Raw genomic sequence first — 27,058 nt, 5'->3', positions numbered from 1 at the left:
AATCCACCGCGCATACCACTGCGCCACGGAGGCCGTCAACTTAAAAATACTAACAAACAAAACAAGCAAACAGCTCACCTAGTCTTGAAAATGTGAAAGGGCGGATATAATAAAACAATTTTGTAGGTAATAACCAAATCTAGACATATATTTACAAAAATAATATTAAACTCTTAATTACAAATTATTCATATAACTTAAACGTGTAGTGGTTTTTTACTGCAACAGTAAAAAAAGCAGTTAAAAAAAAATATATTATTAAAGAAGCTTCACACGGCCTGATATTTTAAGCTCATAGTACCATATTATTTTTTAGTCAGTTTGTAATAGGTATCAATACAATCTGTAACTACAACAACACAATCTCTGTCCTGAAGGCGGGATGAAATAATATTGAGCAAAATCAAAGTTATTAGCATAAGTCTATTTTGATCCGGGTTACTATCTGACTTAGGTATGTAATTCAATGCTTTTCATAACCGTTCGTTACTCAGTAATGTATTTGTTGACAACGCTGAATAATTCCAGTAACCTAAGCACCTATCCCAGCATAAACACGAGTCAGCATTTCGACAAGCAAACAACGATTTTTTTTAGTAATTGATTTGCGTTTTTGTTTCCGTTAAATAGAAAATAATATTGATATGACACTAGAGCTGACTCCAAAATATAACCATACAGTTTGGGCAACTGTCCTCTAAGAACCTCCTCGATAGTCGATATAGTCCATATAATTTAAATATGACAAGTGTTCCCCTCAAATTAGGAGTGGATACTACAATAGTCCACCGGTCGAGAATAGAACCACGACCTCTCGGTGATGAGTCCGACCCCTTACTTTATTGCTTGGAGCTATTCGGGCTATAACACTGCCAATACATAACAATCCACAGAATCACGTAGACTTCACTCGCTCATTAAAGCGACGCGAAGGTTTTATAAAATCGCAAGCCGTGTGAAGCGATCTATAGCTTGGTCAGTTCGTTGATGACACTCCCATGATATGCGGGCGACGGGGTGAAAAGACTGCGCGGGTATGATGAATTCGTGCGCGCAGGGCATCGCTACCCCCTCCCGGCCCGCGCGGACCATCGGGAGTGTTACGAACGAATTTTCCAAGCTATATACATGATAGCAGTAGAACTTTTAGGTGTATTATACATAATGGTGTTTATTAGTTGTTATGCTGCTGACTCCATATTTGTAAATCATTAGACAGAAATTGTATACATATAGTAATACCTACATAATAAATGCACCTACATTGTTAGGCTATTTAAAATTACTGGTAATAATCGCGCGACGATTTAAGAACGCCTGCCCAATAAAGCTATCTATGCTTAGTAGATGTATTATAAATAATTATGTACTATTCAGAGGCTGGCTTGCTAAATTGCGGCCGATCAGTATAAAAAGATTATTTTTTTAAACTTATTTAATCTCTTTCCTCATTGGTTAATTAAAAAAAAATCGTACACAAGTATATTAGTAGTACCCAAAAGAATTGAAAAAGTAAAGGTTGCCTGCCTCCACACTGCAACTGTGGGGTTGCCAGATATAAACAGTTAAGTAATGATATTTAGTTCCACATTAGCTCGTAAAGTATCTCTCTAAATTCTAATTCTAATTCTATCTAAATTCGTCTAAAAACGCACAGTACTTTTTAAATCTTAGTGAAGATGATTATGTCAGATAAAAGCTTATTTTATGCTTAATTTAACTGAATTAGGTTACCTTTGATCAAGTTCATGGTTTCCTATGTTGTATGAAAAATTTTGGCCGTAATTTAGCAACCAGCTAGGCAACCTATTTGCATTGTGACACTGTGTACATTATCTTTCATTTATTTCATAGCACTAATGAGGGTATATATTTACATAGCACAGGTGAGGGTATATATTTTTATTGCCGGAACTTTCACCATACTGGCAAGGGCTCTTATGACGTCACGCGTCCAGTACCAGTAGGTAATTTTAAACACGATTGTTTTAAATATTGTTGTGAACTGCGATATTGTTGTGAACCACGCCCGTCTAAGGATTCATTTACACGAGCGGCAACTCTACCGACGACCGCAGTCGACTGCAGTTGTCAACGTCTCAGCGGCAGGCGACGGCGTCGCCGACTGCAGTCAGCGACGTCTCGGCGGCAGCCAACGGCAATCGACTGCAGTCGGTAGCAGCTGCCGCTCGTGTAAATGAACACTTACACTAACAGCCGTTTCGAAAAACAATGAAATATTATTAATTGATATCAATGTTAAGAGAATTGTAATCACTCAAATAATCAGTAATTACATTACAAATATGCATTCCGCATTCCAATTTTCATGTAATGAAAAAGAAACTCAACCAAAAACTGTATTCACAAATCAATTATACATGAAGAAACGCTTTTAAACATTTACTCAAAACCCAAAAATATATACATACATACAGAATAATAACAACATATAAATTTTAGATTATTAACAAACAACTTACTAATTTATTCTATATTAATTATTTTTCACTATACAATAAATCAGAATTAAATATACACTAATTGATTCATGAACTGTTCACGTTAGGGCTGTTTGATTAACTTTGGAAAATTTAAATGCGCGTCCAAGCTTGTATTATGTATGGTCCAGGATCCGGGGAACACTTTTACAATAGAGAATATGCATTTGGATATTTCTTTGTACGTTTCGCCTTAATGGTGTTTAAAATCCCCGGAAAATTAAATAATAAATGAAACGTTCGAAAGTGACGTAATTTTTTTACAGGTTAACAAGTTCAGCCAACCGATAGAAGCGTGCGTTTCGGAACTTTTTGGAACCCGCATTAATTAGACAAATATTTTGTTTTGTACCGCTCCCTTGTCTACAAATTAAACATAGACAATACAATAAAACTGTTCAAAACAGCCAATAAAAATACCTGGAATTGAATTAATATCCGGTGTAAGCTGTCAATGTCATGTAATATTTTCAATTGTCAATAAGACACAAGTTAAAAAGAAATATTAAATCGTAGACAGAGAAGCATTAAACAAAAAAAATTAATTAAATTGCTTTAAAAACGCCATAAACGAACGCTAATAAGTGAAGATCTCTGACAATCTGTCAGGGTTTGAGTTACAAGCATGTTGCCACGATAAAAATTCTTAATTAACGTTGTCAGCTAATAAATAAAAATACATTTTTTTAATTAATTAAAAAAAATGCGGTTTCAAAAATTTATTCATTTTGGTTTTTAAGCCCTATATTTTATGTTCTTTTAAAATAAAATTAATTTGTTCTGCTTAGTTGACAGGCAGTTGAAAGGCCCAGCCGCCATACAAAATTGGGACATGTTTATGAGCGCTCTTCTTTCTAAGACTGCATATTGAGTTACCACCATCGTGATTCGCAAAAAAGTTGCAACACATTCGCTTTTCGGTTGATTCAGATTGTTTCAAAAATTCAACAGCCTAACGTGATCAGGTCACAGATAAAATATTGCCATAAGTAGGTATTTCATAGGTTTTGTATATACCTACCTACAACAATTCTTTGTTTATACAATACATTTCTTAATTTAAATTTGTTGTGATTTACAATAAAATTAATTTATATTATGAGAGTCTGGCTAACATACAAATAATAAAATTATTTTAATATTTCCTAGACGTTTACGAGTAGGACATACATAATTTAGATCGGTTAATATGATAGTCCAAATACACTAATTTCATTATTTATAAGTAACCAACACGCATCACTTTATAAACTCAATTTGTTCGTCTAATTAATTAAAATATTACAATGGTTATATAATGTAAAATAACATTATTAAGTATTCAATTACATATTTGAGATTTTATATGGTATACTGAATCATTTCAATTGCAGAACGAATCTGAAAAAAACATAGTAGGTATTTTAGAGCTAAGTTTAAAAGAATAAAAAAAATGATCAAGTGCATTATTGGAACCGCCGTATAAAAGTATCAATTACTACAGTTTAAGGCACTGTGCAACAAAATTAATTTGCAATTCCGTTTGCCGTAGAAAATCTATTTAATTTTTGTAAGTTACATTGAATTAAACACAGGTATGTACTTATCCTAGAGCGACCAGTGAAAATAATATTGTAACTTTAATACATCGGGTATAGTTATTTGCAATGGCAAAATATATTATAAATTAAATGCGTATTCTGTTAAAGGAAACACAAGCGAATATCCATATAAGTCAGTCCTCGACCGCGTGGTACAGGGGATAAGACGACAAAGGGGTGCGAGGAGGCGAGGGTAAGTTCGATAGTAATTAATTAATTAATTAATAAGTAAGTTTATTCATTGTCGAATAACTTGGAACCTGTGCCTCTTGCCCACCCTGATACACCCTGCACCAAATTCTAATACAATCACGGGCTCAGAAAAAATACATAAGGACCAGTATAGCACCTCAATTCACGAACAAAATTGTCTGTAATTTTTTGAAGAAAACGAGCTTAGATTGGTAAGCATCTTATACTAAGCTAGAATACCTTTTTGTGTAGTTGAAAAACGGTCAGAATTGTTTTTCAACTACACAAAAAGGTATTTTTGAGGAAGGTTTTCACCGACGAACATATAGACTGTTTTTATAATCGCATTAGATCGTTGATCATATAGTTTGTCAGAATAGTAACTTCTAGCGAGGCAGGCCCTTATGTATTTAGTCTGAGATCACGGGGCTAAAAGTTTTAATCTTTCACACTCGATCCAATATGTGTGCCAAAAAACATATATAACCTATAACCTCCTCCTTTTATAGGCTTTCGTCAAATACATACAATCAATTAAAGACAAATAAATAGGATCGAATATCTTTAGCGTTTTCACCAGACATCAACTCTCATGTTGATATGATCAAAATTGCGTTTAATCTGTTAGCTGAATACTGAAGTTAACTTTTTATTTTTATTAATGCCCAGCACTAATTGTTTGATATACCTCACGCCAACGCCCTGGCAAGCGAGCCAAAATTTAACGTTAGTGTGTGTACTGCTGATACCTCTTGTCTGTACTTATAATTATTAAAGAGTTTTAAAATAACACATTCAACATTAAATTCAAATTGCTACATAACTATATTCTTTGATTATATAGTGTCTGTATAATTAAAGTGACACTATATAATCAAAGACTATAATTTAAACTTCTAGGCGCGAGCTAGAGGTATAACTATAGGCTTACATAAAATATAACTTGCTAAGCAGTATTCGTAAACCTTAAGTCATTTCACTTAATCAAAGTACACTGTGTAACAATATTTAGGTACATTAAAAATATACAAGTAAACCAAATACACTACAAATGTATTATACCTTCACATGCTAAATATCTGCAATATATTATGGTATTGTCAAACCGAGAGCAAAAACTTCGCGGAACGAACTCAACCTTGTGGCGATGTTGATGTGCTTTAGGGAGAGCACTTTACTATTCTCGAAGTTGATCGAAATTGGGCACAGAGAATAAGTTAGATAGACAAACTACACATTGGACTCCTCTCCCGCGTAAGGGTGTGGTAAGTATACCGACAGATAAGTTCGTCTGTCTGCTTGTCTGTTATACTCTGTACCGCGCAGCCGTGGACTCACTTTGCGATTTGCCTATATGAAATGCAACTTTCACCTCAGAAGATTTCTGATTGCAATATGTTTTTAACCCCCAAGTCTGCGATGTAAACTTTGCAAATTAAAAAAATTAAATTGATTTTCAAGTAACTGGGTAAAGTCGTTTAGATTCGTATTGTCGCGGAGAATAGGCAAAGGCATTCATTAATAATTTGAACAATTAAATACCGAAAAGTAACATCAGCTTCTGTTCAATTCGCGAATAATGGCTCTTTAGCACATCCACACCTCACAAGCATAGCCTAGTCACATATACGCTACATAACGACAACGCACTAATGGCTAGCCGAATGCGGCACGCCGCACGGCGGACCGCAAGCCATGCGCTTTGCCGCATTCCGGCAAAGCGCAATTTCAACTGATACGGCACGCCGCAGTCTCGCGCCAACCGGAGCGGTTGACGGCCAGTGCGTCAGTGCGTTGAAATTATACGATTTCATAATAAAATAGATATGCGGGCTGCTGCAACGGCGCACCGCATTGCGGCTGGCCGTTAGTGCGTTGTCGCTCTTAGACGCATTCTACACAAGAGTCTACAAGTCATGGTATGCCATGTCCCGTGCAACGTAGTTCACGGCCGGACGGGGTAGGAGGGGGACTGCAGTGTCACCTGCGGAGTGTTCAGCATGGAGCTGCCCGGTCGCGGCGACTGACACGCCTCCTGGGAATTCTCGGCGTCCAGCTCGGGAATACTTATATCCCCAAAGTCTGGAAGATTCCCTGTATACGATATTAACTGACTCCCCTCAGCTGAAAGTTACCCAAGAAACATATATTAGTAGATAGCTCTGGTGGTTGGCTTCTAACTCAATAACAATTTCAAATATGGCTCTAATGTATTTACTCAAAATAAAAAGATCCTAGAATAATTTTTACTAAGTTTACAATAAACTAAATTATCAGAAAAGTGCTTGATTTTATTTTTCTATATTATCAAAAAAGGAGAAAAATCTTAAACTAAAATAAATTTCGAAATTATACAAAATTTAGAAATACATTATTTTTAATTTCTAATCAAAAAAGCTAGAATGTAGCAAAATTTTTAAGCAATTAAGGTTATGCATAAATGTGTATGTGTGTTTATTAAAAAGCCGTACAAAAAGTTGTAAAATTCATTGAGATCAGACGTAGGGAAAACAAGTTATGAAAATACCAGATGACTGCAGTCGCTGGTAAAAAGTACTTCATACAAAATTTTCAAGTTTATTGTATAACTATTGTATTATATTTCTGATAACATTTAAACAGTTGATATTTTAATAATTGACATTAAATTATCATCTATCAACCAAAGTATAGTATACAAGGTCTGATTTTGACTGAAAAAACAAGTACCATTTACTGAAAAACTACCGATATTATGTATGTTTTTGTTTATTCTACTTAATATATTATGTATATACTACTTAATATATCATGTATAATGTGTATACTACTTAATAATTGCTTAATATATTACTTAATAATTTGTCTGTAACTTTTTTTAAAGATATTTGAGGGCACAGGACGATGGTTCCACCCAATATTAGGTGAAAAACCATCACTTATACCAGAGCATCCCTTCGCATGGCGTGCAAGGTCCTGTATTTCGCCCGCTAACTACAATAATTGATTACTACTCTTATATGCTCAAAATACTAAATAATAACTCGTATATATTTCCTATCTATAGCTAAAATAAATCCTAACGCATTTACATGCAGCAAAAATGTAGCATTGTTTGAATATACAGCGCATTAAAACTATGGAAACTGATTTTATAGATATTATCACATAAAATACTCATTTGAGAGCACAACTTAAAAAAAAAATATAACAAAAACTTATTGGATAAAAAAATACGCTGCCCAGTTTATCGGTCACGCAACGTAAGGCATAATCTTAACGCTTACAACAAAAAAGTACTTATGGATATTTCTTATATGTGTATGCTTACTTAATATGTAAAAATATTTTGTAATTCAAATTACAGTTGCAAAATATTGAAGAAAGCATAGGTGGGCTGAAAGATATTCTTGTCGTAGTGGTGCATAGAGTGTTGGTCATTTTTGTTTCTTACAATATGACGTGACCATTTCAAATCAATGAGTAAAAATAAGTGTCAGACAGAATATAAAATATAAATTTTGTAATATAAGAATGGAATTAATAATATATATTTAGGCAGAAACAGCAATTGATTACAGCCTGTTTGTATAGAACTCTAAAATTCAGACATGCTTTAGGAAGTAAAAATAAGTAGAAAATGTAAAATCTACTAAAACCGTGCATGAAGAAGGTAGAACAATAAATCTCTATTTCTATCAATAAAATATTATTGTTCAATTTTATTGACTAAATAATTATAATTTTAGAGTGTCATACACAGTAGCTACAAATTCTACAATACCACTACGACAATATAACAATATGTCTACCATCGTCTTCGTCAAAGGGGCTCTGGTTGCGAATTTCGCCGCTGCTTACATTCGAAAGTTCACCTTTCAGCTTCTTTGCTTTAATTAACAATAAAACAATTACACATTACATTTACAACGCTTACAATAATCGGTAATTTGTGGAATCGTCCACATCTACGAGCATAGGTACATTAACGCATCCCTACGTAAGCACGTAAACTTTGCATTTTTTAAATATTGTGGAAAATTTTCATTTGGTTTTTTTTTCATTAAATATTTTTTTCATTTGGATTTTTTTTATTTATTTTAATAATTCTTTGCGAGCAATTATGGCAGCAGCAGCTTGTAGATGTAAACATTCCCTAAGAATTCCTAAAAATACAATATAGCCTTATCTTACACTAACATAGACGACGTAACAGATTTGATTCGATATTTGGTATGTTCATCAGTAGGAGAAAGAATCACAAGAAACCAGTGATCCACGTTTAGAATCATATCTGGTACCGCATCGATAACCCTAACTGTATAGACCGTAACCATCTATTATATTCACCCATTACCAAAAATAAATCCAAAAGTATATTTTGTGATACAGCGGCCAGCGTTCCATAATGTGGGGATGAGGTAGTTAGTTCGCTGGCGTTGTATCGCTGCTACCGATCAGCCAATCAAAATCAATCATCGGATACTGTTTTGTTGTATCTACAATTAACATAAACGTAAAGAAAACTCAGGACATTGTACATGTTACAATATATAGACGTCGTTATCCAGCACCCGAGGCCACGTTTTCAGGGACCCTGTTATACTGAAATATTTGGTTGGGAAAACCATTTGTGTTATAGAAAAAGTATTATTAAAAAACGTCGTATACACAAACATAGACAACTATAAACTCTTGTAATGCACTCAAACACACAACGTGATTACCCGACAGTCAAATTACTGAAAGAATACCACAATAGCTATGTTGACTTTCAGTAATAATCTAAGAATTATGAAGTGAGTTGTCAAATATTAGTCATTTTATGGAAGCTGAAAATCCGTCAACCTATGCTCTTATGGTAGATAACTACAGGCATCTAGGACTTTTGAGTATGGTGACTTTAGGAGATAGCTGGTTTCAAAGGTCCTGACCATTAATCGGCCAATATAAAGCCGAAAGGGGTGTGGATTTACATACTCCTCCTAAAAAGTTAGCCCGCTTACATCTTAGATTGTATCATCACTTACCATTAAAAAAGAATTAAAGAAAAAAAGCGTATACTTAATTTTCATTTTCTTCATAATAATAATATGAGGAAGTTACATCCAGATTTGTTTTTGATTTCTGTGCATGATTTCACACATTTTTCGATACGCATTATACTTGGACGATTGATAGTCTGGACCTGTACCCGTGTGGCACGTCGATTCTCTTTCTACTTACGCTTCGAAAACTAACAAAATGTATGGCAATGACAGATCCGATCGACAACTTGATCACGTGACCTGTCGATAGTGAATGTCATTCCCATACATTTTTTAACTATGGAAGCGTTAGCTGCTACACTGCTACATACTTATGAGTAAGTATGACCTGCTTTTTTCATCATATTTTCGTTTATGCAATCATTGAACATCGTATCAACTAAATGACATAAATATCTTCATTTTACGTAAAGTGGCAGTAATATAGAAGTGGTAGTAGCAAGTAGTAAGATTATTTCAACAAAAAAACGTTATATACATAAATTCGTTAATATAATCATGTTGGACGATCGTAAAACAAAACAAATTACAGCAATTTGATGTAAAATGACGTAATCAAGATTAGTTCACAGTTATGAAAATACGATGAAAAACTATGTAGTGACTTCTTATTTGAATGGTACATCGAGTTACATAATAACCCTGCAGGAGCATGGGCAAACAAACACAAGTTTTATAAAATAACGAAAATCTGGCCATACGTCGGTACTTTATTATGATTGAACAAATCTTGTTAATGGAACATTGTGAGTTTGGATGATTTGTGCGAGTTCATAGTCCATTGTGAATACGGGTGTTAAATTAAAATTAATAATTTTCTACGAAATAATAACCTTATGATCTTTTTCCCTTGACGTCGACGCCGCAATAGAAAATGTTTTTAATTTTACGAGTTATGTATTGTTTTTATGTTTGAAAATCGGTGATAAACTTACCAGCATTGTTGGTCTTTGCTCGTTCATCCGACGAGTTGTAAGAGAGCCCATAAAATGGATCATCCGATCCGAAAAGCTGGAAATGCAAAAAAAAATCCATTGACATATATGCTGAGATAATTTCAAATATACAAGTCGCATCACTAATAATGGCAAATGTGGATATAGATGTATTTCTTTAAAATCATAAAAATGTGGAAAACTATACCTACTAAAGCCAAGCTCGCTGTGCAATCAACAAACAAATTAAAAATGAGGGTATATATATCTTAGCCCAGGATTCGTGGAACATTTTACCAATAGATTACTACCAAGTTAAGTTGTTACTAACCAGCTGTTTTTTTACTGCTGCTTAATGAATAGTTATACAACTTAACAGCCACAATGTCCTACAAATTGCGTGGTACGTTATCTCGTTTCGACGCTCAGAAATTTATATTACCTGGTAACCCAGTTAGCTACCAGAATCAATAATTTTCGTAAATAAAAAAGTTGAGCGTCTCATCAAGATGAAGCTACTCACGGAAAATTAACCTGATAGTAATCAATTGTAAAAATGTACCACGGATCTTGGGCTATTTAGTAATTTTACACCTAATAATAATTTTAATTAAAGTGTTCCTAAATTAATGACAATAAATTTTATTAATAAGTATAATTTTTAATAAATTAGGTATGAAATGACCAGCGATTAATTTGTCCCTTTTAATTTGTCTGTTGATAAACATTGCACAGTGAGTTTAGCTTTAGTATAACACTAATAATTGCTAACTTTTTTGGAACTATGAACTTTAAAATGTCATTGGAAGAATCCGTGCGATTCTTATGGCCTGTGTAGACTCAGTAAATTGGGCTCCAGAGATTATATCTATGCTGGTTCATTTTCGAATGGTACCAAGAAAAAAAAATTGCTTGTTTATTTGACCAAAGAGCCAAAAATTTACCTCAAATAATATGAATTGTCCCTAAAAGCTGCCTATTTAATCTAAATATTAAACTAAAAATATACAAGTAGTAAAAGGTATAGGTACAGAATATTATTCAATTTATGAACAAGTTTTGAAAAAAAAAATACATCTAACTCCTCTATTGTATCTATATGAAAGCATGATTAGACACGCGACTTTGTATATTCACACTCATTTCATTGTTAAAAACATGAATAAATCATGGATTAATAAGTATTATGATTGCGCCGATTAAGCTCATCAATTAATTACATTGTCTTTGGTATGGTGAGAAACTGTTGATCTTACACTTTGTTCAATCTGAGGACAATACAGAAGTTTATATTCATATCATTTAAATAATATTCAATTCAAGCATCCGAAAGCATTTGTCGAAAATAAAAATCGCATCTCAACAATCGTTACATTAAGAACCGCTGATAGCGAGGAGGCCTCCCCCTCCGAGGGTTCCGCACAAATCATTCTACGTCATAAATCTTTAGCTATAATCAAAATAATTAAGTCTGTTTAAGCTTGTGCCAATGAAGCCCTATCAATATCCTACGATAACCCACTTGATACGTTAACTTAATTTAAACTTTTTCGTGATTTAATTACAAACTTATTATTACTTGTGCTATAAGACGTTATTATTTGTCAAATTTCATAGTTCTAAGTTAACGGGAAGTGCCCTATGTATTTCGATTCCCTTGATAGTATCGAAAATGTTTTTTGTAGCATAAATGGATTTATTCATAGTTTCATGGGACTATAGAATAGAGTATATCAGGTTCAATTTCAACTATAGATTTGAAATTAAAACCTGATATACTCTCCGCGGTTTTAACGATAAAGGGTCAGACGGACTTCAAACAGACAGACAGTTAGACAGACGGATATCAAAGTGATCCTATAACGGTCCAATTTCACTAGATTAAGTAAGGAACCCTAAAATCAAACTTTTCAAAGTTTAAATAATCTCCTTTATTAGATAATAAACAGATTAAAATACTGCAACTATAAATAGGTTTTAATTGACCATGGTCGAGTTGTGAATAAAATATACAATCCGGTTTCATGATATGCATGGAAAGATACGACGATCCGCAGTGACGCTGGTTGTGATACGAAATCAACAGTGAAGTGAACTGAACGCGATAGTAACGATTACAATGTTATAATACAGAACCCGTCATTACGTAGTCGCCTAGCCGGTCTGTGAGACTCCAGACACAGAGCTAGGGTTGCCAACAGTAAACCAGGCATAGAGGAATTGCCCTTGGAGTTTTTTTTTTACCCAAATTCACTAAAATTGTTTGTATTTTTTGAGGGGGACGAAGTAAACTCACACATCCAAAATATTTAACACCAAAAAATATAATTTGTGACCTTACTGCACATAACTATAAATTTGATTCGCAATACACACACATGGAAAGTTTACACAGACTAACAAACGCATAGCATATACTATTCGATTACTTGATCGATGTTTTGGATCATGTTCCGGCTAAAGAATCGATTCTTTTTAGATATTGGCTTTATTACAAATTTGATATAATTAGAAATACTTACAAATGAAATGTAACTTCATATTTCAGTAAACTAGAAGTTGTTGACTGTTTTTTATACAATTAAACTACACAAACCGACATTTTCAGGGAGCTCTACAAGACTCTACAAAACGATGCCTGCCCTGAGGTCTCGCGCCTGCCGTAAGCAGAACGAATCTGGATTTGAGAAATAAATCAATTTTATATACTTGTACGTATAGTGCATACCTTACTTGAAAAAAAAACACCAAGCCCGCCACCAAGCTATATTTATAACGAGGTATTCTTGTATATAAAAATGATTCTACAATAGAATTAAATAAAGATTTGCTTTTTGAGTTTAGAAACATTATTTTAGTCGAGTACGAACAATGTTTGGATTTACCGCCCAACTAGGCATAAGCGACCGACCGCCTAGCGAGACGATTTTTTTTCAAGTTAAAGAAGTAAGTTACAAATACTGTAACTTAATAAACGACAAAAGTTGGCAACCCTAGCTCGAGCACGGGCCACCACACGCGCTCACCACACGTTGGCTGCAACGTGACTTCGAGGCGTACTGCCAACACAGCCACAAGAACATTGAACTGTTTACATCGCGAGAGGCTATGTGTGCGCAGCTATCTACGCCTGTGTGCGACGCGGTGAGCTGGTGTGAGTGACTCCACACAGACACAACTTCAAATAATGGCGCGATACCCTATTGTACGATCATGCCTGCCTACGACAACATACACTTTGTTGGATATTATTAACTAGCAACGACACGCGACTATTAAGCAAACGTGACTCGACTTGCGCAGAAAACTACCGACACAAAACGTGCCCTTAATCAATTTCCACTTTACAATGTTTAAAGACCACTGAAACAAGAACCAAAAGCATGCTAGAACACATTTAATAGGAACAATAATAATTGTTCTTATGCAATTTAAATACTGTAAAAGCTCTTTATTCGCAAGGAGATACGTTCTGTAAATGTGTTGCGAACATGGAATGGAATTTTATATAGAAGACATGTTCTTGAGTGACAAAATCAAAAACAAATATTTGAAAAAAAACAATTAATTGATGTTTTAAACCAAATTTTGTAATTTTCTTGATTGACACTTTTTAAAAAATTCTTTAATTTAGACTGATATTCAGCAGTGGCATTCTTAAACCTTCATTATACTACGACACATTTACTTAAGTTTTCATTTCAGTGAAAGAGCGAGTAAAGCAAGCGTGAATAAGGAGTTTTTACTGTACCATGTGTAATAAAATATATATTTTTTGTGTACATTGCAAACTTGTATTATATAAGTACCTACTTATTTCAGTTTTATTTTGTTCTATATTTGAAACACATCAAAAAGATATATTATTATGATAATGTATTACCACAAATATTCATGTTGTGTATATAAATAGAACATCGCCATACATTATTGATTGTGGAATGTTATATAATATACATACCCCTAGCAACGTGTTCGTATCCAACGAGTAGGAGTCGCTTCTGAGCAGCTCCCTGAGTGATTCCAAATCTGTTTGCATTGTATCTAAATGGTCGTCAATGTCATTCCTGAAATTTAAATAAACATAACCCTGTTTCATATCGAAAGTGTTACGTAATATGGCGATTTGTAGGCAAACTCGTCAAAAAAAAGCACTCGTCAATTCAATGCGGATTTTATTCATCTATACATGAATTTTTTGCAGGGGACTATTGTCTGCTTTACATGATTTTTTTTTTTGTTATCCGGCAGACGAGTGCCGTTTAAATTACAATAAGTTTTTGAATGTTTTGATGTATGTTTAAAATTTATATTTTTTTAGTAATATCGTTCCATGCTTGCCAACTGTATACAGTTCAGAATAAAGATTCGAAATTGCACTTGCAAAGATAACTTTATTTGTATTAAAATACATAAGCATTTTTCTTTAATGCCAAGTAAATTTTTGATTAAATTTGAACAAAAAATATGCAAACAAGAACTGTAATTTGTGAGCAAAGGTACCTTTAAACAAGGCTCAGGTTAACATTGAGACATTATATTTACATAAATTACTATAATAAAGAAATGTTATCAATTGCAATTGATGAGATGGTGTAAATATTATTATGAATAATGAATATTTACCTGTTTGTCAAGGGAAAAAAAAAATCAAAGCAAATATTTATAGAAATGTAGCAATAAGATCAACACAATGTGGCACAACATTGTACCAAGGTATATTCAAGGCACTGAATAGTAAATGAGACTACATATTCTTCCAATAAATATTTATAGTGGGCTACTTGAGCGGAAAATTATTCTGAATATTTTATTAATATTATCATTTTGTTTCACGTACTTGTTGTTGTGTGGATTTGTTCCAAAGTGGGAAGGATAATCTTCCCGATTTTGATTGATGTTATCTCTCCTATACCTGAATACCAAAAGTGTGAGTGTCAAAGCAAATATAGTATAGACCTACCACACTGGTCCATGTGGCTTCTTCTGCTCCAAAGTAAATAAAGAGATTTATATCTTAAAGAGTTTTGATTTAAAAGTATTGAATTAAGCATCAGTAGGTAAAAAGGGGCATCTCAATATATAAAACAAATCAATTATAATATTTGAAAGTAAATAAATTAAATATAATGTAACTCAACAAAACAGAAGGATAATATAAAAACTACTGTACTCACATAGCCTGCAACCTATTAGAGTTATTGTTCATAGTAGCCAAGGACATATTGTTCCAGTCTAGATCGTCCTGAAGTTCTGTCTTAATGTCAGCTAAGTTCAACGGGCACGGACTTTGTTCCTTAGTTTTCTTTGCTTTCTTAGCAACTTTGAAATTCCTTTTGCCACTGTTCTCAACTTTAATATTGATTCCACCTAACATTTTGTCTTTTGTCATTTGTTCGCCTGAGAGTTGATCTTGAAGAGTGTTGACACCGGAGAGTTCTTCTGCTGTGTTGACACCGGCATCGCTAATGGAATCATCACTTGCAAAGATCTCGGCGGGAAGCTTGAAGTCAGCTGACGGGTTAATAATGTGGTAATTGCTCGGTGACAGTAAAATCTTTGGAGATGGTACAGTTTTCGGGCTACTGCCAGTCCTTGGCTTTGATGTACCAGGCGAGGTGACCACACTATTGACAGCTTGTTCAATAGGATTGGTCAATGGTGACGCGGACGTGGGAGATGGTGATGAAACTATAGGTTGTGTGTCAGGTATCCTTAAGAAGCCTGTAGTGTTTATTGGAAATGATAATCTTGCACGATCTAAGGGGATTAAAGTATTATTAATCAAAATGTTAATATTCAATATTGTTAACATCATTCTGAACTGTTATTTTGTCTGTAATATATATTATGATGGTTTGAATTGTAAAAAAGTTTTGAGAAATACCAAGTAAATAATTGTTGATACTTACTGGTGTAAGCACAGCAAAATGTTTGCTAGATTGTTTGCTTGTAAAACAAACAAACCTTTAAAGGAAAAAGTCCAGTATACCTTGAAATATATTCCACAAACAACATACCTGTTTCTATATCATCCCCATCCTCCATTGTGACATGGTACTGTGCTGGATCAGTATTTTTGTTTGCTGTCCGGTTTTCAGAATCCAAGACAGATACATACACATATCTAGATGGATCCAATGAATCCTGAGATGCTTCACTGTGTAAGATATCATCATGAGCTAGTTCATGAATAGTTGGTCCATCCTCCTAGAATATAATGAAAAATAATATAAATGATTAGACTAGACAAATCCCTCAAAAAAAAATGAGGATATTTGCATAACACAAATGGATTAGATCTCATTTGCCTACTGCCTTTTGTAATAATATTACATATTAATTTAAAGAACAACTGAATGAATCATGAGAACAAACAAATCCTTTGATATTTTTTTTAAATATCAAAATGTTTGAAGACAGAAAAAGCAACAAGTAGAATACTAGTCTATTACCTATACCACTAATATAATTATAACAAACCAAATTGTCTTCTGCCAATTCTTCTAAGAGAGCATCCTTGTCGAGTTTCATGTTCTTCAATCTGCCAGGGTAACCTTCTGTTGCTGAATTGTGGGCAGCATTGTTTATCATCAGCTGGTATGGTCGTTTGACACCCACATTATTGCCACTCGAGTTGGGAGCTCTTGTTGGTTGGACGAGAGACATCAGGAATTGTATTAGCTGAAACATTCAGTGTAATTTACAGTACCCTTAATAGATGACTTGTTAAAGTAGCATTTGGTTCTTGGCGACCACGACCGGCGACCGCGACCGGGCCGTATGACCCAATGCTTAGTATGAATTTATATGGAGCACTAAACAAATCCCGAGACCGTGTCGCGCGACCGCCTCAGTCCATATAAATTCATACTAAGCCATAATTTTCCTATGCAGTCATATTGCAATAAAGTCATTACAGCTAATAGCTAAAAACCGAAGAGATATTACAATATTAGCCTATATCAATGTGTGGGATCCTATATACTGTATCTCAGATTCCTAATATCTTATTTTTATTTGTCAAAAGTGAAACATTGTTTTGTATTTTTAGCTGATAAGAACCACTAATAAAATTTAATGTATTATTTTGTCTATTGGTGCAAGATAATACTTTCTTTTATTATAAGTCTTGTGTTATCAATATCATAATACTCACATTGTTTACAATTTGCTGTTGTTTGATATGTTTTTGTCGTAGAATTGCAACCTCCCTCCATAGTGCTTCATTTTCCTGCTTCATGGCACTAAACTTAGCATCAAGGCTCTCCTGTTTGCCTTTCATTTGTTTCACATCCGCTAATACTTTGTTCATTAACTCGGGCTTTAGAAGAATTTTCTCACCACTTTCATTGCTCGCAACAATTGATTTGGGGTTCGCAATCTTTCTTTTAATGTGCTCCAATAGATAGGCATGGCCTCGCATGAAACATGGGTGGGAGAATTCAATCTCATCTTTCTCATATCTTAATCCACCATTCTCAACTGATGTTATTTTATGAAAGCCATACATATTTAACTGCCTTATGAAGCTGGCCATGTTATTGTGTTTATAATACAGTGGTAATAATTCTCTGGCAAAGTCTGCTTGATTCTTTATGACAAAAGTTTTCCCTCCCTGGAAAGTTTATCTATTATAACATCTATAGTATGTTAGGACCATTGGATACTTAGTTACACCATTTATAGCCCTAGAAGATTTATCTCTTTTGAAAAGGGGTGACGAAATCATATCAAAAAGATACTATGCCATAACATAGCCATACTGCAACATAAATTGCTAGGTAATAATTGCAACCTCTTTAAAAATAGCCATAACTGAGATTTTAATCTGGGACAATGTTAAAGTTAACGAGAGGTTGTCAAATTATAGAGAAAAAAGTGTAGCATTGAATTGAGCACTCTGTGAAATGAGTTCCTCATTACTTCACTCTATTTAGTGTTAATCACAATGCAATATTTTTATTGTTATCCATAAAAAATGTTGTTCATCCAATTTGGGAACCATATCGCTCAAAAATGTAATCAACCCACATCTTAAATTATTTAGAAATTTATTATTTAAAATCACCCATTTCTACAATTCAAAACTGCCAGGCAGTTATTAACCTGCCTGCAGTTATTAATATTTTTAACCTTTAGTTTACCTTTAACCTTTAATTCTAATTATGTCTTGAATGATAATACCAATTTCTTGCTTTCAGACAACTTGATTTTTTATTTCAAAAATCAGTTTTATTCTCAGGTCACTTTCTACATATATGTTTCCAAAATATCATACAATAATAACTTATAACATAGATAATAATTATGCAAAAGTTGGCCAATTAGGCCATTTATTCTCCAAATACTAATGACATTATAGCTCCAGAAGAGCTGACCAGATCCAAGTTATATATTGGAGGGATTATAGTATGGAATATCACATAATATCTACTTTTATCCCCATACCCTGACAAGTAAAGGATCTATGCGAGTGATACCAAGGGGCCAAACTAGTCATCAATGTAATATTATTTTAAAATACTGTGCCAGATGGTTAATTTAAGAAAACATATTTCCAAGTTAAAAATATTGTAACTTATTATCCATAAACTTATTCAATTTAAGCTTCATCAACATATAAAAAAGTTACGAAACGTAATGGAAAAGTACTGTTTACTAATAGCTGAAAATTATGAAATAACTCAATTGTGTCCACTTTTATGAATCTCTAACGTATTTTAAAGTAGTCCTTAGTGAAAGTTAAAAGGTTAATACAAAATATTTCCCTAAAAATCTACGAGCATGGTATAAAACGTGACGAGTGTATATATTTATTTATCAAGTTTTCAATGACGATCTGTCAGCTGCAGACTGGTCGGGTTGTTTTTACCGACTTTCCCATGAAATATTAGGCAATAAATTGCATTAAATGAAATTTTTTTCGTAATAATTATAGCATATTAAGAATGTTTAGTAGATGTATCTTTAAAAATCACTCACAGGGCTCCATGAAATCAAATGATTTGTCTCTGAATCATTAACCAATTTCCATAATTTTCCCAAAAAGGCTGGGACACTAGCCCCAATTTCCACCACTGATCGCATGTTGGAAAATTCTGTGTATTATTAATAGCACGATTTTTATTCAAAGATAAGTAAATCTCTTTAGAAAGATATTTTATTAAAATACGTCTGTCTCTAGAGGTCTATTCAATATTCACAAATCGTCGCCATTTTAATTTACTAACACATCTGTAATCTGTAAAACATTTGTCAGCAAAACATAGCACACATACATTAATTTTACTATGTTTACACGACGAATTACCAACATTTAAAAACAATAGTCCAATATTGCTATATAAAAAAATTTAAAGAATGCGTTCAAAATATTATATTGCAGTTCTTATTATTTTCATGATTCTGATTTTCAGAATTCAGTATATTTTTTTCCAAATATACGTGTAATCACTTGTACCGACTCATAAATCTATGCGTTTAATAGTATAGAAATAAATATTAAATCAATCACCAAAGTAGAACCACACAACTAATCTGTGCACACACTGCACAGATAAAATTATACGAGTGACGTGACCGTGACTGACGTGCCGAATGTCGTGCGTCAAAAAATGAAAAATTTACAAATTGTGAAGTGGATGTGGTTACTGGTTTGTAATTTACCGGCTGCAGTAAAAAGCTACGTAACGTAACTTTGCTAGCGGATTATAATTTATATTCGTGACCTTTGCCTCTTTTTAGTAAACAAGAAATCCGGTCGACATTCAAATCAAACTTGTATTGTATGAAAAGTGTTTGCTGAGTTGCTGTAGTGTAGTTTATTAAGAAGAAACGTATTAACGTACGCACGAATATGGAGGTATGAATAGTTTTATTCAGAATAAATTATTGTATTTTTATAAGTTAATTATTTAAATCGATTACCTATATGAATTACAGATAGAAATTTTGAGCGTATCCGGTTCCAAACCAATCGGGAAAATACGAGTAAATGAAGATGCTACAATCAAAAATGTGAAAGACAAAATTTATCAAAATCTAAAAAAGTCCTTATATCCGGATAGACAATCGATAAAATTAGAAGCTAAAGGTAGATCACTGAAAGACGAGAGTACTCTGAAGTCTTTAAACATTGATGACGGTGCAAAACTGTACCTGCAAGATCTAGGACCTCAAGTATCTTGGAGGAATGTGTTTTTAGCTGAATACGCAGGACCCCTATTTGTATATCTGTGGGTATATCAGAGACCCTGGATATTGTATGGAGATGTAACAACACCACCTGGAACAGTAGCAAGGTATGACAAATTTTATTTTAAATTATTTCTTCATCATCATCACATCAGCCAATGAACATCCACTGCTAGACAGGCATTTTGTAGGGACTTCTAAACCATAATCCTGAAAAACAACAAATTTCCTTCTGTAACTAGCAGCTTTCAGTGCCACTGAATACACACAGAGACAGTGTTGTGGCTGGTGGGAGGCTTTGGCCGAGGCAAGTTACCACTTATACTGGCAAAGATGTACCACCAAGCTTTAGCATTCTGGTATGATGTCATGTAGAAATGGGTAGATTTTCATCCTACTCCTAACAAGATTGTCCGCTTTCATTTAAGATTGCATCAACACTTTCCATGAGGTGAGATCAACACTTTCCATGAGGTGAGAGGTCAAGGGCTATCTTGTAAAGAATAAAAAAGTATCATTTCACCTAGTATGAGTCCAACCAACATTGAGTTTCCATTGACATTCAACATCATCATTAGAACATCCATTAGCTGTTCAGACTATGTGTCCCGCCCATCACCACTTCATCATTGTAACTTTTTCAGTGTTGTTAGTGACTTTGGTTATTTACTCATTTTGACCAACTAAGTGACTCTTAGCTTTCTTATATGATAATAAAACAATATAGTTGAGTATTCCTATATTTTTATTATGATGTACTTATAATATACAGCTTCAAACTTGGTACTCAAAACACCAAAAGAGGAAAACTTTTAACTCAACAGGGATAATATATAATTATTTATTATAACATTGATATTGTGTATATTACTATTTCTATTTTTAATTAACATTGAGATGATTTCAAGGAAAATATGTAATCATTGATTGCTTGTGACGCAGATGAATTATATAGGGACCTGTGTCGCTAGATGTTACCCCTCTATTAAATAAACAATCTAATGTGTTTATAAAAATTTTTATGAAATCAATGTTTCTATGAAATCATTGTTGTAATTGTTTTTGTCATGTAAAGAGTTCCCTAAATATGCTGGTTTGTATATGTTTGTATGCCATCAGTATACCAATATTATTCTATCAGTATCCCAACATCAGGGAAGACCAGTGCTGTTGCTGTGTCAACAAACACTGTATAATGCTAATGGACGTCCACTGCAGGACATAGGCCTTTTGTAGGGACTTCTAAACAATACACACACAATACTGAGCCACCTGCATCCAGAGAAACCCTGCGCCTCGCTTGATGTGTTGTCAATCCACCACTTTGAACTATCTGCCCCGCCCATAGCCACTTCTGCTTCACAACTCGCTGAGCTATGTCAGTCACTTTGATTCTTCTGTGGATCTTTTCATTTCTGATTAGGTCATGCTGAGATTCCTAACATAGCTCATTCCATCACCTGCTGTGTGACTCTGAGCCTTCTTATGAGGCCCATTGTTTGCAACCAAGTTTCGGGACCATAGGTCATAACTGGCAACACACACTGTTCGAAGACTTTTGTCTTCAGGCATTGAGGAACTTTCTAAACAACAGTCCTGACAGTTGCTTGTATAATGCTTATAATATGTACTATTTTTGTGCATCCCTGCAAATTTCAACTGTAAAACAAACTGTATCAGAGAGCATTTTGGAATCAACATCACAGTGTTTTGTACATTGTATGATTTTATTGTATTTGTTTACTTTTCTGTGATGTGTATTTTTCAAATGAACTTTCATCTTTCTTTCTTCTATTAAATTAAGTTTTAAATATGGGGTGAAGCTATAGTACTTGTAAATAAATAAAACTTGCCATCAATTGAGTAATTCATTTACTTCTTTTACAGCTTGGCTGCAGCGTGTTGGTCAGTCCACTATGGCAAGCGTCTGCTTGAAACATTATTTGTGCACCGATTCTCCCATGGCACCATGCCTCTTAGGAATCTGTTCAAGAACTGCTCCTACTACTGGCTGTTCACACTGTACATTGCATACCACGTCAACCATCCCCTCTTCACCGAGCCATGCTGTGCTAGTGTGTACATTGGTTTAGCAGGCTTTGCGGTAAGTTTGATTAATATTAATATCAAGTTTGGTGACTTTCTCAATTAGCATAAAATCCTTATTCAATGGATTGAATATAAATGCAAATGCTGTTAGATTATATTGATTGGTTATGTTGTAAGTTGTAAGTGTAAATGTTAATGTGTAATTTACTGAAGATGTAAGAGTAAATTACTCTTACATCCACGGTAAATTTGAGAATGTAAGAGTAATTTACTCTTACATCATATCATATCTTATCTTTACCATAATACCATATATATTACTTATGAAAATGGGAAAATATCTTTAAAATAATATTTAACATAGTTATAAAATTTTAATGATCTAAACATTACTAATTAGTATAATTACAATATTGATGGTAGAAATCATAAAAAGAACATAGTCATCATTTAACTGCCTACTACAGGGCCAGACCTCTTTTCTTATGGGAGATAGGATATTGAGCTTAGACCCACCACTCTGCCATAAAGCAGGTTGGCTGGTTTTATCATCATTATCAACCCATATTCGGCTCACTGCTGACCTTGAGTCTCCTCTCAGAATGAGAGGGGCGGGTGGGGTATCACCCTAAGGTGATAAAAAGATCATATTAAGCAAGTTAATTTGGATTTAAATATGATACAAGAAACAAAAACAAAGTAAATTATGCTAAAAGTTCCAATATACTTTGGATTTTATTTAACTTTGCACCAAAAGATAGTGTTATGACTTAAGTGTTTATCTATTTTATATAATTAAACCAGCATAAATCTGCCAGTATCAAAAGATTAAAACTATACTTTGGTCTCAATACAATTTATATTAAATTTCCTTAAAATTAAGAATGTTAAATAATTAACGTAAGTGTTTTTTGTACATTCTAAATATCTCAATGTTCCTGACTTGAGGTTTACCTTGAAGGCATTAAAGAATTACATTTAAGGCCAGAAAGGCCTTTTTTGTCTTAAAATTTAAAGTACATTTATGTTCAGTGGACCTTGTATATATCTAATAATTGCAAATTAACTTGATTATAATTATTTGTACCATAATACTTTTGCTAAGTTTTTATATTTAATTGATTATATTTACTTATTTTTAGATCTGTGAATTGGGTAACTTGAGCATCCATATACTGCTGAAAAACCTCCGACCCCCTGGCACCAAAGTGAGGCGCATTCCGGTGCCTGATGGCAACCCCTTCTCTCAGCTGTTCAACTTTGTCTCCTGCCCCAACTATACTTACGAGTTTGGATCCTGGCTATTCTTCACTGTTATGACTAAATGTGCTCCGGGTAAGTTATTTGAAGGCCTATTTTATAAGTTACTAGTGGATGCCCGCGACTTCGTCCCCGTAGAATTTAGTTTTTCACAAATCCCTCGGAAACTATAGATTTTTCCAGGATAAAAAGTAGCCTATGTGTTAATCCATGCTATAATATATCTCAATACCAAATTTCAGCTAATTCGGTTTAGTAGTTGAGGCTTGAAAGAGTAACAATCATTAATAGTATTAAAATCATGAGGTTCATCAAATCTCAGGAATCTATGGATTTTCTCGGGGTAGCCTATTTGTTAATCCAGAGTTAAATCTATTTCTTTTACAAATTTTAGCCAAATCGCTTCAGTAGTAGCAGCGTTAAAGAGTAACAAACATCTAAACAAACATATATCCATACAAACTTGCGCGTTTATAATATTAGTAGAAGTTTATAATATTAGCAGACCCGGTTAAGCTTTGACTTATGGGCCCTTACTTCTTCCCTAAAACTGACTCCATTCTTCTCTACAATAGAACAGATAATAATTTTGCAATAAAATAATTTTGCAGTTTTTCAACAACTTGAAAAAAATGGATAAATATGGAATCTTTGGGAGGATCATAATTGAAAGTATTAGATCTACAGCTAGATACTTATGCTGCTATATGTGGGTACCACCATTGGCGTGCACTTCATGCATGCATGCGTGCGTTTGATTAATTTTTCATACTAGTGCATACCCTGATCGGCAAACTTATGCACGCCACTCTAACAGCTTTTTTAGGCAGGAAGTATTAGTCGTTTTTAAAGGATATTCTTAGCTTAGTTTGCTTTTTGAATGTATGAAATATAAACAATGAACATAGCATTATGTTTGTTTCCCTACAATGAAATTTTTAACATTTATATTATATAATCATGTTAGAGATTTTTATCGATTTACATAAATTAATGTTAATCGTCCAGATTAGAATATGTCGACGATTTTATCTCGACCTTGAAAGGCATATTTCATCACATATTATTGTTGTAAGGTTTGCATATTTCAAGTCAGTCAACCAAATGAGGTAGGTAGGTATATTTTAACTTGTAAATTGGTACTGCGCCAATAAACGGTTTATTATTATCATTATCAGCCCATATTCGGCTCACTACCGAGCACGAGTCTCCTCTCAGAATGTAATAGGTTAAGACCATAGTGCAGCACACTGGCCCAATGCGGATTGGCAGACTTCACACGCGCAGAGAATTAAGAAAATTCTCTGGTTGAGACATGTGATATTTAATTTCTTAAAATGCACACAACTGAATAAGTAATTAATGCATTAATCACAATATTAATAACTATTTGTTATGTTTTGTTTACAGCTGGAATATTCGCAGTGGTCGGTCTGTACCAGATGTCGGTGTGGGCGCTCGGCAAACATCGCAACTACAAGAAAGAGTTCCCGGACTACCCCAAAGGTCGGAAAGCTATTCTGCCATTCATTCTCTAAAATTTATTATTCATTATTTAAACATACATACAGAACATTGAATATTTATTAAACCAGTGGAATAAGTAATTAGGAATGAAAATGAACTTTCTGTATGAGAATAATTGAAAATGTCACAACACTATATTTTATGAGTATATTTATTTTTAGGGTTATTATAGTATATCCGTTATCTGAGTTGTCCTATCACAATGTGCTATCCCTAAATCCAGTGGCGTAGCTTGCCTTAAATGGGCTCCGTATGAAAGTTAATTGGGGGTCCCAATAGACGAGTGGCAAATCCTGAAAATCTCTGGGTTTTCTTTCCTCCGGGAAGCACCAAATTAAGTCAGATTGTGGTATAAATTTTACTAATTTTGGTTTCCCACTTAAGGGACCCCTGTAGGCCGGGGTTCGTATTATTGATACGGCTAGCTATATATATGTATACGGCTCGCTATCTTATAGTTATATTGATGTAAAGATCATATTCGCACGTCACTATCTCTATCAATCATTCTATGAGTGTGATTGAGACAATTTTATAATCTGACTTATGGTAACGGCTGTACAACATTGTCAGGAACACTTTTTCAACACCCAATTGCTTATTAATTTATTATGGCTAAAACTCATGTGATACAACGTTGGAGTATGCCTGACTAGTTTCGAACCGATACAGGGCACTTAGTCATGAGCTTCTAACAGTAGAAATCATAGATTTTGCAGAGACCAGGGGACCATTCACCCGCTGAGTGTCACGATCTCCTGGGAGCACCCCCACGTCTCTAAATTCCACTGTAAGACCCACCAAGCTATTGTCAGACCCCATCTAGGAAATACAAACTGGTCCTGCTCAAAATTGCAGTTTCAAGGGGCGCCGAAGTCATAATACAAATCCGCTCTGATATTGCAACTCGCCGAACCGTACACATGTAAAACCGCTGGGATATGTTTTAGTACACTGCGCAGCTATACGCCTCATATTCAGAGCAGACTGAAACTTTTGTATTTTGCTGTGGCTAATTACCACCTTCCACCACCACCACCACAATCTCATTGATCGTGTCCTGGTTATTAATCGTATATCAAGGGATGGCTACTTACTATTAACTGTATTAACTGTCGTGAATTAACTAAGAAGTGAGGAAACTTCGATCCATTCAGATGATATCATCAAAACAACCATTCTCATTGGGTATTGATAAAGTGTTTCTGCCTATACAATATAATTATTATTATTTGATTTGACTAAATTAGTAGTGTGGGTTATGGTATGTAATATCTATAAGAATAGCAGTATAATATACTCAGAGGCACAATTAGCCGCTCACTTTAATATACTAGCGTAATATTAAAGTGGGCGGATAATTGTGCCTTTGAGTATATAATTGAACGTATATAATATTATATCTATTTAATGGTGAGGGAATATATGTTTTAGTATTTAGAATTATATGTTATTTTTGTGTTTTGTTGGGACTGAAAATAGATTTAATTTAACAATTTTTCTACACATATGTAATTGCTTCGTCTTAGGTGGTCTTAGGTAGTAATTTTATTATGTTATATTAATTAAATGATAAATTAAAGGCATTTAATAAATTATATTTTTTTTCTACAATAGTATTTTTATTATTTGCATTATAAGATATAATTATCGTAAGTATAAATCAACAAATTGTAAGTATTCATGTAGATGAAGAACTAGTGTTCCTCAGAAATGAATAAATGAACACATGGTATTACTTCGAATTCGATATTTGGATCTTAGTCAGGGAACGAACACACTAAAAGGAT

At 33.8% G+C, this 27,058-nt stretch overlaps 2 protein-coding genes across 11 annotated transcripts; one reads left to right on the top strand and one right to left on the bottom strand.

Annotated features, from left to right (window-relative positions):
• Positions 1 to 1,288: 1,288 nt before the first annotated feature.
• On the bottom strand, positions 1,289 to 19,476 carry LOC112049613 (heat shock factor protein). 10 transcript variants are annotated; one of them, XM_024087566.2, is made up of 11 exons: positions 19,221 to 19,476; positions 17,395 to 17,853; positions 16,719 to 16,919; positions 16,256 to 16,445; positions 15,413 to 15,995; positions 15,076 to 15,150; positions 14,197 to 14,302; positions 11,456 to 11,503; positions 10,236 to 10,311; positions 8,065 to 8,142; positions 1,289 to 6,397 (listed from the first exon to the last, which is right to left on the bottom strand). In XM_024087566.2, exons 1-11 carry the CDS (start codon positions 19,323 to 19,325, stop codon positions 6,219 to 6,221), a joined length of 2,100 nt encoding a protein of 699 aa, XP_023943334.1. In that variant the 5' UTR covers positions 19,326 to 19,476; the 3' UTR covers positions 1,289 to 6,218. The 10 variants fall into 10 exon arrangements, 9 of the variants coding, with proteins under 9 accessions (XP_023943334.1, XP_023943339.1, XP_023943337.1 ...); XR_002887100.2 differs by lacking the exon at positions 8,065 to 8,142 and adding an exon at positions 8,610 to 8,751 and having other exon boundaries at positions 6,180 to 6,397; XM_024087571.2 differs by lacking the exon at positions 8,065 to 8,142.
• Positions 19,477 to 19,857: 381 nt separating this feature from the next.
• On the top strand, positions 19,858 to 26,882 carry LOC112049612 (probable very-long-chain enoyl-CoA reductase art-1). The gene is made up of 5 exons (XM_024087565.2): positions 19,858 to 20,100; positions 20,181 to 20,539; positions 22,320 to 22,536; positions 23,624 to 23,816; positions 25,152 to 26,882. The coding sequence occupies exons 1-5, from the start codon at positions 20,095 to 20,097 to the stop codon at positions 25,277 to 25,279; spliced, it is 903 nt and encodes a 300-aa protein (XP_023943333.1). The 5' UTR covers positions 19,858 to 20,094; the 3' UTR covers positions 25,280 to 26,882.
• Positions 26,883 to 27,058: the final 176 nt, after the last annotated feature.

The sequence above is a fragment of the Bicyclus anynana genome, chromosome 1, assembly GCF_947172395.1.
Source record: "Bicyclus anynana chromosome 1, ilBicAnyn1.1, whole genome shotgun sequence".
NCBI lineage: Eukaryota > Metazoa > Arthropoda > Insecta > Lepidoptera > Nymphalidae > Bicyclus > Bicyclus anynana.
This window is presented reverse-complemented; position numbering and strand designations above follow the sequence as displayed.

Coding starts and splice junctions, on each gene's coding strand:
- LOC112049613 (XM_024087566.2), bottom strand. CDS start 19,325: ATGCGATCAGTGGTGGAAATTGGGGCTAGTGTCCCAGCCTTTTTGGGA. Junction 16,446..16,718: donor AATTGGCAGAAGACAATTTG/GTTTGTTATAAT, acceptor ATTATATTCTAG/GAGGATGGACCAACTATTCA. Junction 8,143..10,235: donor AGCAAAGACCAACAATGCTG/GTAAGTTTATCA, acceptor TGTTAATTAAAG/CAAAGAAGCTGAAAGGTGAA.
- LOC112049612 (XM_024087565.2), top strand. Junction 20,540..22,319: donor CCACCTGGAACAGTAGCAAG/GTATGACAAATT, acceptor CTTCTTTTACAG/CTTGGCTGCAGCGTGTTGGT. Junction 23,817..25,151: donor TATGACTAAATGTGCTCCGG/GTAAGTTATTTG, acceptor TTTTGTTTACAG/CTGGAATATTCGCAGTGGTC.